The sequence below is a fragment of the Triticum aestivum genome, chromosome 7A (assembly GCF_018294505.1).
Source record: "Triticum aestivum cultivar Chinese Spring chromosome 7A, IWGSC CS RefSeq v2.1, whole genome shotgun sequence".
Classification (NCBI taxonomy): domain Eukaryota; kingdom Viridiplantae; phylum Streptophyta; class Magnoliopsida; order Poales; family Poaceae; genus Triticum; species Triticum aestivum.
The window spans coordinates 406,128,567-406,141,304 of NC_057812.1; the positions used below are offsets into that span (position 1 = coordinate 406,128,567).

Sequence of the window (12,738 nt, forward strand, 5' to 3'; positions counted from 1 at the left end):
CGGCCAACCTCCGGGCCAACTCTGGCTGGCGCCGGGGCGAATAGTAGTGCAACTGTAATAAATGCGGAGGAGGTCCCCGAGTGTCACTCGGGGTTATTCGCGTTTGCGCATGACGCGAAAGTATGCGGGCGAGGAGCTCACATTGATTTTTGGGTAGTCACGACGAAGGTTGTCGAAGACAGCCAGCGCGGCTTGGTGCTCGCGAAGCGCGCCAGCATACCCACTGGGTGTGGCCTTCGAGCCTCCGGGTGCTCGAAGGGGGTCCCGGCCGGTCGGGCCCGACCGGCCAGGCGGCGGAGCGGGATGCAGCCAAGCCGGCTTGGCACAGCCGGCCAGGCTTCGAGGCGGGCGAGACCATTGGCGAAGTGGTGCCACGGATGGATGGAGGCGTCTGGCAGCCTGCTTTTCTTTTTTTCTTTTGATCGGCCCGACTCTTTCTTCTAACTTTTCTTTCTTCATGGGTACCCGACCACTGGCTTCTCTTTCTTTCAAATGGCTGGACAGCCGCAGAGCAGGGTGCGGGCGGCGACCCAGAGCCGGACCCGGCCACGCGCGGGGTCGGACGTGGTCGGGCGAGCTGGCGTCCAGGACACTGGGGGTCGACGGGCGAGCCCTGCCGGCGGACAGTACGCGGGAGGGCCGGATAGCGGACGGAGATGGACCGTCGAGGTCGACGAAACGTGCGACTCGTCCGGGTGCGTGCGAAGGCGGCCAGGCGGAGCCAGACCACATGAAGCGCACCAACCCCTATGGTGGGCGCCAACTGTCGTGGTGGGCGCACGACAGATGCTAAGGGATGGCTAAAGAGAGGAGGAGGCTCGAGGGCACTAGTGGGCTCCAGAGGCAAGGTCGGCATGAGCGAGCGTGGGACGCAAGACATACCCAGGTTTGGGGCTCTCCGGAAAGATAACACCCCTAGTCCCGCCGAGTGTGGTTTATATGTTACAGTACAGGGTTGCTCCTAGAGCTGTATATTACGGAAGAGAGCCGGGGACTGCTAGCTTCATGCCTGTGTGAGCACAATTGTGTGCGTGAGTGCTCTTGGCACTAGTAGCCGTAAAGCGTGGACGGATGTGGCCGTATGGGCCTTGTGGCCGTATGAGTGTGTGTGTGTGTTAGCATGGATGGATGGATGCTGACTTTGTAGTGTGGATTGCTACCTTGGTCAAGTCTATGCCTTCTTGGCCAAGGGAGTGACCTCCTCTCCAAGAAAGTGCCTCCCCTGGGTCACTTTACACAATAGTGCCTAGGGACAAGTAGCACTGTATATGATGTCGTGTATGACGAGTGAATAGTGTATGCTTTATCAGCAAAAGTGGTTGTGGTATGGCCGTCTTGTCGGTGTCGTGTCAGATGTGATGTCGCGGTTGACTTCGCGTAGCAGGCCGGCTAGAGCAGCCGGTCAGGGACCCGGCCGGGCGGCCGGGTTGAGAAGTCCGACCGGGTTGAGGGACTTGGCCGGGTTGAGCAACCCGGCCAAGTGCGAGCCGGGTTTGCTGGCCCCGATGTTTTTGAAGCATCATTCGCCGTCTTGGGCGTACCCAGGGGTCATCCCCCCGACAGATATATTTGATGTTCTCGAACCTGATGAAGTAGTTCAGATGCAGCGCATACATGCGGATGAACTAGAAATCCAGCTTGGTTATGTGGAACATGTCGTAGATGTAGTCAAGTCGCAGGATGAACTTATTCGCGAGCCATCTCTCGACGTACAACCTCCCACCCGACACCTGAGCCGCGTAAAACGGGTATCCTTGTTTTCCCGCGACCAGAAGGCTTTTCTCTCTGGCCAGCACATCTTCATGGAGTCTCCTTAGATCATTGTTCAGTATGTGCTCTAGCGCTTTCACATGTAGGATCGGCTGGTCGGCAACATGGAAGCGCCGCGCACCTTCGACAGGTACTTTGTCTACCACCCGGGGCTCCAGAGGCTGTTGGCTGCTTGAAGCAGCTCTGGCTCCTTTAGGGCCTTTCTTGTCCGGTCTCCTCCTTTGCTTCTTGGCGGGTGGCGGTAGTGAGCCCACCATACCTTCCCTAACCACCACCCCCAGTGTCGCCGGGCTAATCAGTGGACAGCCTCAGGGGGTTGCTGGGTACAGGCGGCATCTAGAGGCGTCTCCTGCGAGGATCGCTTGAAGAGAGACATTTTGCATTCCGCCTTAGGACGTTCCGGCTCTGGCAAATCAGGCAGAATCAAGTCATCATCTCCGTGCTCATAGCCTGAGTCTTCGCCGTCCTGAGCCATCAATCCTCCATCATCATAGGCGGTATTGAAATACTTGTCTGGATCATCATCATCATCCTCCATGTCATCATCAACATTTGCATGTTTAACATCGGGGGCTACATCATATGGCACTAATGGAGGCTCTCCCTCGCGTCGTCCGCTATCACTCGCCACGACAGGTGCAGGTAATGTGGTAGGTGGGGTGGTGTTCATACCTTCTTGAGAAGGTGGCGTTGGCATGATACTGGGCGCCTCGAGACGAAGAAGAGACTTCGGCCAAGGCAAGAACCAGCTCTTGCATGTGCCAATCATCTTAGGGGTCTCGTTGTCATCGACTGGTACCGGATGAGGCAAATCCTCGAAGCTCGCAAAGACACTGGCCACGTTAAACTTGAAGACGCCATCGGGCATCTCTCGGTTCTGGAACATGCGGTCCTTTGGCTTCACGATCATTGCCTTTCCCACGGTCACCTTCTGGCCCTTGATGTCGTAGAGTAGGGTGCACGGGGTGTCGTCGGCCTACGGAGGAGACATGTCTGCAACGTCAAACATCCGAAAGGCAACTGAAACGGAAGACTATAAAAATGCTAGTGAAGAGGGTATGACACGTAATTACCATGAGGGCGTCGAACTCAGCCAGCGATGAAGGCCCACCGAGCATGCAAGAGATGGAGGTCGGGCTGCTATGAACAGGAGCAGGATCTTTTGCGGTTGCTTGAGAAGGTGTTGGTGCTTTGGTGTTCGCCGAATTGCTCCCGACAAAGCTGGGAATGGGAAAGTCCTCCGACCGTGCATTTGGATTGTTCTTCGTGAATTCGTAAAAGTGCCGGAATCAAGCTAACCACCATGTCAGTGACCGCCACACTGACGGCCTCGAGGAACTCTTCTTTGGTCTCAGCTTTGGTCTTATTGACCGCAATCGCGACCTTCTCGTCGATGCTCTGCTGAGTGACGACCGACCGTCTCTTCCTTCTTTCCTCTAGCTCCTCGGGGTAGCACGTCTTCCACGAGGCGCCATCTCCGATGCCATGCACACGTTCATAGGACGGTGGCTTGTCCACTGGGACCTTTTTCAGTATGTTCAGGGCTCGGTTGAATGGGGTGTCCAACTTGAGCCTCGCCGACGACTATGACGACTGATCGCTTTCGGCTGCCTTTTGGTGCTGCTCTTTTTGCAAAAGGAACGTGGATGGTTTACTAATGTGACAAAACTTGCAGTCGAATTGATTGGAAGCTAATATGATAATGTGGTAATATAACAATTACCAGAAGTCTCATAAACTCCCTCGTGTTCGGGTCCATGTAAAAGATCTTTTTTTCTTTGTCCCACTAGTACCGGGCCCTGATCCAGTCATGCTCCTGTGGGTCGGTGAACTCCGCCAAGGGGTCTGGGATTCCATGACTTTCACATTCGGCGTCCTCCTTGGCCCATACGGGCCTCTTCCCCTCGTAACCACGGCTTCTGAGGCGGTGGGGAGGCATGTTCCTGGCCTTGAGCGCCTTCAATTTTCTCCGATTTCCCCTTGACACTTTCCTTAGCGCAATTCTCTTTGAATTTTGCAAAGTCCTCTTTCGTTATTGACGGATTGTCTGCATGAATCTTGGACCAGGTTCATTCTTCGCAATCTTTTTTTCACCCGAACTTTCCAGGCGGACAAGTCATTGGTGAATGTCACCATCGCCTTGTCGTTTATCTTTGTCATGGCGATCTCTTCCCACAGATCTTCATATTCTTTTTCATTCTCGCCGGGGAACAAGAACTTATTGTGCAACTCCTTTATGAGCATGTTCTCCATATGTGGTATGAGCCTCAACCTCTCGTCGTTAATGTTGGCGGTTTCCCTGAGGATGCATCCAAGTTGATTGCCCCAGCACTTGCGCGCTTCCTCCGGCGCCATTGGCTCTAACTTCTTGGGGTGCATCTCCGTGACCACAATTTGTCCGATGCCAAGCTCGTTTCGTCTTCGTGTCCTCTTCTTCTTCGGTGCTTTACCGGCTACGACAACATCGTTGCCGGTCTCGGGGGTGGTGTCGGTGCCGTTGCTGGTGCTGGTGTCGGGGTTGGTTCCACAGCCGCCACCATGCAACCCCATCTGGTGTTCATCCAGGTATTCGAAATAGTGATTTGCTGTCTCGATGGGGTCTTCGAGGCGAGCACAACCACCCGTGACTTCGGTGTCGGTAGACATGTTTCCTATTCAACAATTGTAAATAAAAGATATAATGAAGAGAAAAAAGGGCCTATATTTGGTTGGAATTTTGATTCATTCCCCTTCCGACAAATCCCGGGTACTCCATATGTCCTAGTTTCTAGCACAAGTCATGCAGAAAATCATGAAAAGTTTTGGCATGACATTTGCTAAAAAGTGGACATATGGAGCGCCTGAAATTTGCCGGAACGGAAATGAATCAATATTCCGGCAAAACATAGGTCACTCGGATATTCTTCGACATTCAACCAACATTGCAAAATCATATAACATCAATGACATATTTAAAACAATACAGAGGCTAGCCAACTCGCTTGGAGAATGCTCCCTCGATCAGTTTCTTCGCTGGCCGTTGGATCTGGCCATCTAGAGTGTCTGAGCCGTGGGATCTTTACCTGCTGTTAAACCCGATTTCACTTCGCGGTCGTTTCTGCCGTCCAATGACTGATGGGCTCGCACCGCGTGTTTATTGGCTGGGTTGATCGATCTCGGGTGGAAAAGGCTTTCGCCCAATCCCCGCGCGCGCTCCCAATCCTGGTCGCGGAGTTGTTGCGCCAGAGCCCACACCCGCACCAACCCTAGCCGCCACACCTCTCCTTCCTCCCTCGCTCGACAGCGCTGCACCCCCTCCCTCCTTGCTGCTCGTCCGGATAGCCGCCAGCCGCGGCATCCCTTCTCCCCCTTCCTCCTCCTTCCTCCTTCCCGCTGGCGCCGACAGCGCGACCACGCCCTCCTCCGGTCCTTCCTCCCCCCCGCAGCCAGGAGTCGAGCCCTCGTCGCGAGGAAACCACGGAAGGAGGAGCTCAACCGGGCGTCACCGGCCGGAGAAGGAGGACAGTCGCGGATGCCTGCCAAGGAGGCGGATCGGCTCGCCTCCGTCGTCAATACAGCCGCCGCGCCACCACCCTCCTCTGCCAGTTCTTTCGGCGAGATCCACCGTCTCCTGAGGTCCTTATCCACCCCAGCTCGCGAGGAAGCCTCGGGAGGAGGCGAGCCCTCGTCGCGAGGAAGCCGCAGAAGGAGGAGCTCAACCGGGCGTCGCGGGCCAGAGAAGGAGGAGAGGCGCGAATGCCTGCCAGGGAGGCGGATCGGCTCGTCTCCGCGGCTGGAAAGGCTCGATGGTAAGTTTGGCCTGTTCTCATATCTCAGCGAGCCCTGCTGGGATTATTTGTAGACTTCCTTGCTGAACCCTACAGGGAGCAAACACATTCCCAGTTTGCTTCCAGAGGATAAGGCACGGGAAGAGGTGAACCTGCTTGCTCTTCACTGACTCCTAAATAAATATCTATTCTGTAATATTTTGTTATATCTCTGCTCAGTTACAATTACAACATGGGGTTTCAAGTGTCTATTACTGTGGAACACCAATATCCGTGCATTTTAGTTATGACTAAGTGCCACACGAATGAATGTGAATGTCTGTTCAGGTAATAAGTATCACGATTAGCAATTTCGGTTTGTCCCCATAGTCTATGTTTATCCCATGTCCTTTCAGCACCTTCTGTTATTTTCCTGCATTTTTCTTCCCTTCTGCTGCAGATTAAGTGACTGAAAGCAAACGAATAATTATTCTGGACTATTCAGATTATCAAGTACAGTATACTGCAGCACATCAGCTTCTTAAATTTCTGTTGCAACCTAGCATATACCAGCATAAAAAAGTTTCTTTTTCTCATCATGTATATTATGTTCCTCTAAATCACGTGTACCATTTTCAGGTATTAATAGCTATGTTTTTAAAAGCGTCCCTAAGGCGACACCTAGGCGTCGAAGCGCTCCCCCTCCGCTTTGGAAAATCGACCGCTTTGGGCGCCTAGGCGTCCAAAGCGCCCGCCTAGGCGTCGCCTAGGCGCCAAAGCGCCCCCCCTCCCTAAGGCGGTAAGGCGTCGCCTTAAAAACATAGATTAATAGTGCAGTACTACATTAAGGCAATATGTTAGCATATTAGGTACTACTATTCTTTGCTCTCTAATTTGTGAGCGCTTATGGTTTTGCTGCAGTAAAGACTCGGCATCTATTCGTCTTGGTACAAACTAATGTTCTAATAAGGTAATAATAATAAGATGTTGCAGAGATTAACACAATGTTTTCCTGCAGTTTTTTTCACCTAAAATCGTCCTTCAACACAATGATTTTATTGTGTTAATGTCTTTCAAATCTCAACTTTGTACATGCAGTGTCCATCTTGGTTCTGGTGAATTGATTTGGGGAACTCTTGAAATCTGTTTCTTGTATATTGGCCATGATAACTCTTCACCTGACATTCTACAATGGCTTCCAGCCAGGTAATTAGTTCACATGGGCTGCCATTTCCCATCCCTTCCTACTTTAATACATATGTTTAGGCCACTTGATTGCTTATTCTAGGTATGTTAGTTTGTGTATCATTCATGCCATGGTACTTTTTGTTGCTCTATGTGGTAGGTTACTTAGAATAGTATAGTTAAATGCAGAAAAAATATAATCAGGTTGGGAAAAGTGGAAACTATCCATTGATTAAGGAACTAACTAATTAGTCTTATGATGCATTTTCGCGTACCATGCTGCATTAGTTTTTGGCCGAAACTTCTTGCCTAGATATGGCCATTTTACTTTTGCTACACCATGGTTAGTTAGCTGAGCTATTTAAATACAATTTCAGGGTTTTCTTGTTGCTGCTATTCCTCGTGGATATTCAAGAGGCAACTTGGCACCTAATGTCAACATCATGCTTATTGGTGACGAGTGAAATGAAAGAAGGCTGCAATGGAATTTGGATTAGGTATGTTTCTCCCTCTTCTCAACTCTCTCAATCTTCATCCCAATTCCCGCCGATAGTGATTGATATGGGTCTGTAGCTACGTTCAAATATTTTCTTCCTTTCATTAAGCAACTTCCCTCGAAAAATAATGTTTCATCGTTGAGCCTCTTACAGACTACAATACCTATTACAGACTACAGACCACAGCTTACCTGTAACTCCAAGTCCTATCACAATCTTGGTGGAATCTGAAAGACATAACGCATATGCACCAATAGACCAAAAAATCCTCTCTATTATAAAATAAAAGAATTAACAACTTATAGTACGCAGAAAATAGTGGTATTAGTTGAAACACCATTGTAAAGAGCAATTTCAGTTTATTGAAGATTCTGTCCCCTGTGGTAGGCTTTCTTTGCAAATTCTTTAGCTTAATTGATGTGTACTCATTGTAATTTTCAGTAGCAAGTGCATCACGTATTTGGTTAATGCACTGTTTTTTATTTTCCATCCATAATGATATTTGAAGACAAGGAATTAGTATGTTATGCTTTTGGGGGTTCAAACACTTGGATAAGATTAAACACATGTGCTAAATTGGCAGTCCTTCATCCAAATTTTCTTGATAATGATACACCATTTGGCGACAAGTTCTCTACAAAACTGGTATTTTTATGACACATGGTCGTGTAGCTGTGATCAGAAAACGAGTTAAGATATAGTGGGAAAGGGACCAGAAATGTGGTCTGTATGACCGAAAACATCCTAAACAAGTGAACATATGGTTGTTTATTATTTATTATTTTGCTCTGTTAACTATCTGAACTCTTCTGACGGCCATTTGTTCTCTATTGTATTTCTTTAGAAGTTTCTCCATGATGGCCTTTTCCACCTAGAAAGAGCATCAAGGCCGTTGACCCCGTTTTTGTTCTATAGGCATTTGTTCTTCAAATGAGGCTCCAACCTGAGCAAGGGCATGGTTTGCAGATGATGTATCTGCTTTATGTGTGTCAGAAGAGCCCTCCGACGCCCAGCCGTCGGTGTCTCTTCCCGAAGAAGGATCATGGTTCCCCACCTCTCTACAACTCATATTAAAATTTTGGTATATTCTTTTCTTACTTTATAGCAAAAGAGCCCGTTGCAACCGTTGCAACGGGGTAATAAGATTATGTTTCGCCACTTATCACAATTGCTCCATCTCGTCATTGTCATCAACCTATTCATCCTCCTGCCCTTTTGGAAGTTTCCTTTCGCCCTTTTGCAACTTTTATTATGTACACGGCCTTGTGGTTTCCATCATCATACTGAGCAAATGCCAGTTAGAAAGGAGAGGTGAATGTGAAGGCCTACTCTGAGTGCCATCTTAATAACTGGAGCCTCGATCTGTTTTACTTTCCTTGTCAGCAAAATTAATGATTTTGATTTGCTTGTATCTGGGTTATATAACCAAATGCTCCTCTTGAAGCTAGTGTTCACATCCCTTGATGGTAATCATTATAACTGCAATAGAAGGCTGTGATGTTGCATCGTATATATTTGGGTGGGATCATGCACATGGAAAAATTTGGTACCAACGATGGTGAAGGGTAAGAAAGATGTAGGTTACCTAAAAATATATTCAACTTGAAAAATGGTACTCGCTCTTTAAAGAAATATAAGAGTGCTTCAATTATTTACAGAGGGAGTACGTGTCAAATACTGTATGGTCGGTAGAAAGCATCTACCTAGCTTTTGCGACATCCGTTACTGCAGGTGTTGTTGCAGCCAGTTGGTCAGCAGGCAAGGGCATGTACATCAGCTTGAGCTCTAAGCAAAGAAGATATGTGAGGGACCGATTCAACGGGGATGACCGTGTCTGCCTCCCATCGAGACAACTGCTTCTCCTGTGAGCTCCCACTCGAGGGAAGCGAGGCATGTGGAGCCAGCTTGGTTCTCAACATCGGCAAGCTCCCCATCTCGTTGTAAACTTGTAGACTAATCAATGCCAAATCACAAGTATGTTTAGGGCGATCAAAAGTTGCCGTAGTAGTACTTCTTGTGTCGGTCTCTCCATGGAGTGCATATACGTATAAATGGTATAATCAATCACAAGATGACCAACTCCCCTATGCTAATATGTGCATACGATGTGATCATCGAGGGTCCTTTATACCATTGATGATTGATTGATGGAAGCAATGGCTGATGCGATCAATATAGTGGTACTAATGTGCTCGTTCGAAAACGTGTTGCATGGCGTCTAGATCCATGCGTCCACATGCTAGGGCTGCCGCTGAAGGCGACGACAAGCGGCCCTAGCGACAAATTTGCTGAGGCGAGCCTATTTTTTAAGAAGCGTGTTGGTTCTGATATTTTTGTACATGTGTATATCTAGTCCTATGTCCACGTTCAACAGATTCAGATGGAATATCAAAGGGAGATGAGCGAAAAAACCGCGTGTATTGTCTGTGCCTGACTCGGACCAATGCGACGTAAAACATTAGGCCGACGAAAGGATTTTTCAGGTATGTATGTATATTTAAAATTTATACACATTTTCAGGTTTTTTTTTCATATATAACATGTTATATTTTGAGTTAGTGTTTGATAGATAAATATTTTGAAGACCATTTTAATCCGTGGGACGTAAAAAATTAGGCGGGCTAAAGGATTTTTCAGGTATGTATGTATATTTAAAATTTATACACATTTTCAGTTTTTTTTTTCATATATAACATGTTATATTTTGAGTTAGTGTTTGATAGATAAATATTTTGAAGACCATTTTAATCCGTGGGACGTAAAAAATTAGGCCGGCGAAAGGATTTTTCGTATGTATATTTAAAATTTATACACATTTTTCTTAGTTTTTTTTTCATATATAAGATGTTACTTTTTGAGTTAGTGTTTGAAAGATAAATATTTTGAAGACCAGTTTAATCTGTCAGAAAAAAGAAAAATTAAACAGGAAAAAGGTGAAAAAAGTTGAGAGGGCAGGGGATCGAACCTGCGTCTCCCCGGTAGAAGACCCACGCTCTAGCCAACGCAATACCTGAATCCTTCTTTTGCATTAGAGACAACCAACTAAATAAACCAGAGACCACTGCCGCGACTTGTGAAAGAAAACTGAATCGTTTTTCCTACTTATAGGTGGCATTGGTGGGTAATATTTAGCAACTTTAGGGGCAAATTATATGACGTACCACCAGAAGCAATATCTGCTTTATTATTAAAAAAAAAATTAGGGGAGATTTCCTGTGAACAAAAAGTTGGAACCTATTCTTAATTTCCCATAGTGGTTTTGATGGTATTTGGTCAGTGTGTTCCTGGCTGGAATTGCATGTATATCTTACAGATTTACATTGCAACAATTAATAAGGAGAATAGAAGCATTTGCATCCTCTAATACTTTGCGTGCCATGCTTAGCGAGAATTCAAAATAGTGACCTTTGGATATCAATTATGGGTTTGTAATTTCGTGCCAGGACCTAAAAGAATTTTTGTCTCATGCTTCGACTATCATATCTATTTTCTCTATAAATTCTAGACATCCAGTTCAGATTATGATCTTTGCATGCCCTTTTTTTGTATCTTCTGAAATTGGCCAACATTACAAAAAAGAGCCACATGTTTTAGAAATTGAATCACCATGACAACTTTTCAGGTTATGGTTCTTTAGCCATTTAATGCAGTATCAATGGTTCAGTGTGCTTCATGAAATGAAACATAATGTATAGCTCAGCAATTTTGAGACTTACCCGCATATTTTTGCTTCACCCGTCACCACAGAGGTCTTACCTCACCTTGACCATGGAGCCACTAGGAGTATGATCAATATATGATCATTCTTAGAGTTGAAATCAATTGCTTCCTTCATCAAGTGATTCATAGTAAACCAGTGAACATGAATTTTATGTGTATATATTACTTCTTTGTTTGCCATTTATTTTGTTAAAAATATTTATATGACATTTTTCAAAGAGCTTAAGGTTAGAGATGTGGTGCTGTATGAGGCTATTGTTAGGATGGAAGATAAATTAATGTTAAAATATTTTTGATTTCCTTTATTCCGTAAACGGCAATACAAGATATGTTTGGGCCACATGATTCTATTCCAAAAATTTAAACAACTTGGCAATTAACAACACATCAAATGTTATGTATTGAAAATTTGAAATGGATCACTTTGTCAGGTTGGGTTTTAGTAGGTCATAATGGTTTTATTCTATGACAAGCTTAATTTGTTTATAATGTAACCAGTTCAAGGATTGACGAGTTTTTGAGCCCTATGACCTTTGTACACTCAGGTTCGGCTGTGTTCTTTGTGAAGTATACGTCATGCAAGGCTCATGTGCGTTGCACTTTTTTCACTTTCCAAGCTACAGTCTATACTCCCTCTGTAAACTATTATACTCCAAGCTACAATCTTTAGTGATCTGAACGGTCTTATATAAATTACAAAGGGAGTACTTGAAAGGATATTCTTTGTATGTTATTTGATTCCATCAGCCGTACAACCTAAATTAGCAATTAGGTATCTACACAGTGCAGTGGAACCATTGTGCTTGCTGTATTTTTATTTTAGCGTTGAAATGTTCTTCTTAGTTTGTTCTGTACTGAGAAATTTTTTTGTTTTCCGGCCATTGTTTACTAAATCATATAAACATATTACCTTATATGGCCTTTGAAGTTTCCGTTTTATAAAGAGCTTTGCACTGATCAACTTGAGTATGGTATGGTTTATTCTTTTGTGTTGCAGCTATTCCAGAGAAGTTTAGAGCTCCACAACCTTAGCAGAGATAAAACAATCAATCAGCTGAGATGCATCACATGATCTTTTTCTCTTGACTTTGATGGGTATTGAACCCATAGATTAGCTTATCAATGGAACTCTTATCAGCGTTGAGAAGGTGGCACAAAATCTCATTCACAGGGCGATCAGCTAAGAAGCATCGGGAAGGACTTTTAGGATGGTACATCGGTCAAATGCATCCTAGGATAGGTCCTTTAAGAATTATGGTGTGTTTCCCTCCTTTTGTTTACCATAGGCACAGAGGTTTAGCCTCAATTTATTATGATATTTTTGTTTAGAGTAGATGCAGAACTGAGACTTACCCAGGTTGTGAGAGTTGGTGATGATTCTATTAAAAGTCCCTTGTTGCCTGCAACGTTTGTCTCTGTAAACAGCAGTGCTCCTTGACTCCCCTGGCGGCTACGCTAGGGTTCCCCTTGATTCACCCAACTCCACCTAAAACTCACGCCGGATCCTTGCATAAAGGCCTCCGGTGTGATCCCCCGTGTCTGCGCTCATCAAGGAGACGATTGCATGTTGACTGCAGGGAAGGAAACGATGCCCTCGGAGGCCGCCGCGGTGACGGCGGCGGCGGCGGAACAGGCATCTGGAAGTTTCAATGGCGATAGGGGCCGTGATCACGGTGCAGTACTAGAGGACAGGTTTGCTGGACTTAACCTCCGTGGGGAGGAAGAAGAGGAATTAGACTTGTCTGGAGAGATTGAAGATCTGATTGCTGAGACAAGATGGGTGGCGATCTTTAGGGTTCACACCCGAAAGCCATTCAGCC

The 12,738-nt window shown here is 46.2% G+C and overlaps 1 protein-coding gene across 15 annotated transcripts; it reads left to right on the forward strand.

Moving 5' to 3' along the window:
- Positions 1 to 4,928: 4,928 nt before the first annotated feature.
- LOC123147198 (uncharacterized) lies at positions 4,929 to 12,324 on the forward strand. Of its 15 annotated transcripts, none has more exons than XR_006473109.1 (7): positions 4,934 to 5,558; positions 6,156 to 6,315; positions 6,438 to 6,486; positions 6,615 to 6,722; positions 7,079 to 9,681; positions 9,758 to 9,835; positions 11,916 to 12,324. XR_006473109.1 is itself a non-coding variant. In XM_044566437.1 (5 exons), the coding sequence occupies exons 1-5, from the start codon at positions 5,282 to 5,284 to the stop codon at positions 8,071 to 8,073; spliced, it is 585 nt and encodes a 194-aa protein (XP_044422372.1). In that variant the 5' UTR covers positions 4,930 to 5,281; the 3' UTR covers positions 8,074 to 12,324. The 15 variants fall into 15 exon arrangements, 3 of the variants coding, with proteins under 3 accessions (XP_044422372.1, XP_044422371.1, XP_044422373.1); XR_006473110.1 differs by having other exon boundaries at positions 9,768 to 9,835; XR_006473108.1 differs by having other exon boundaries at positions 4,933 to 5,558; positions 7,079 to 8,763; positions 8,857 to 12,324.
- Positions 12,325 to 12,738: the final 414 nt, after the last annotated feature.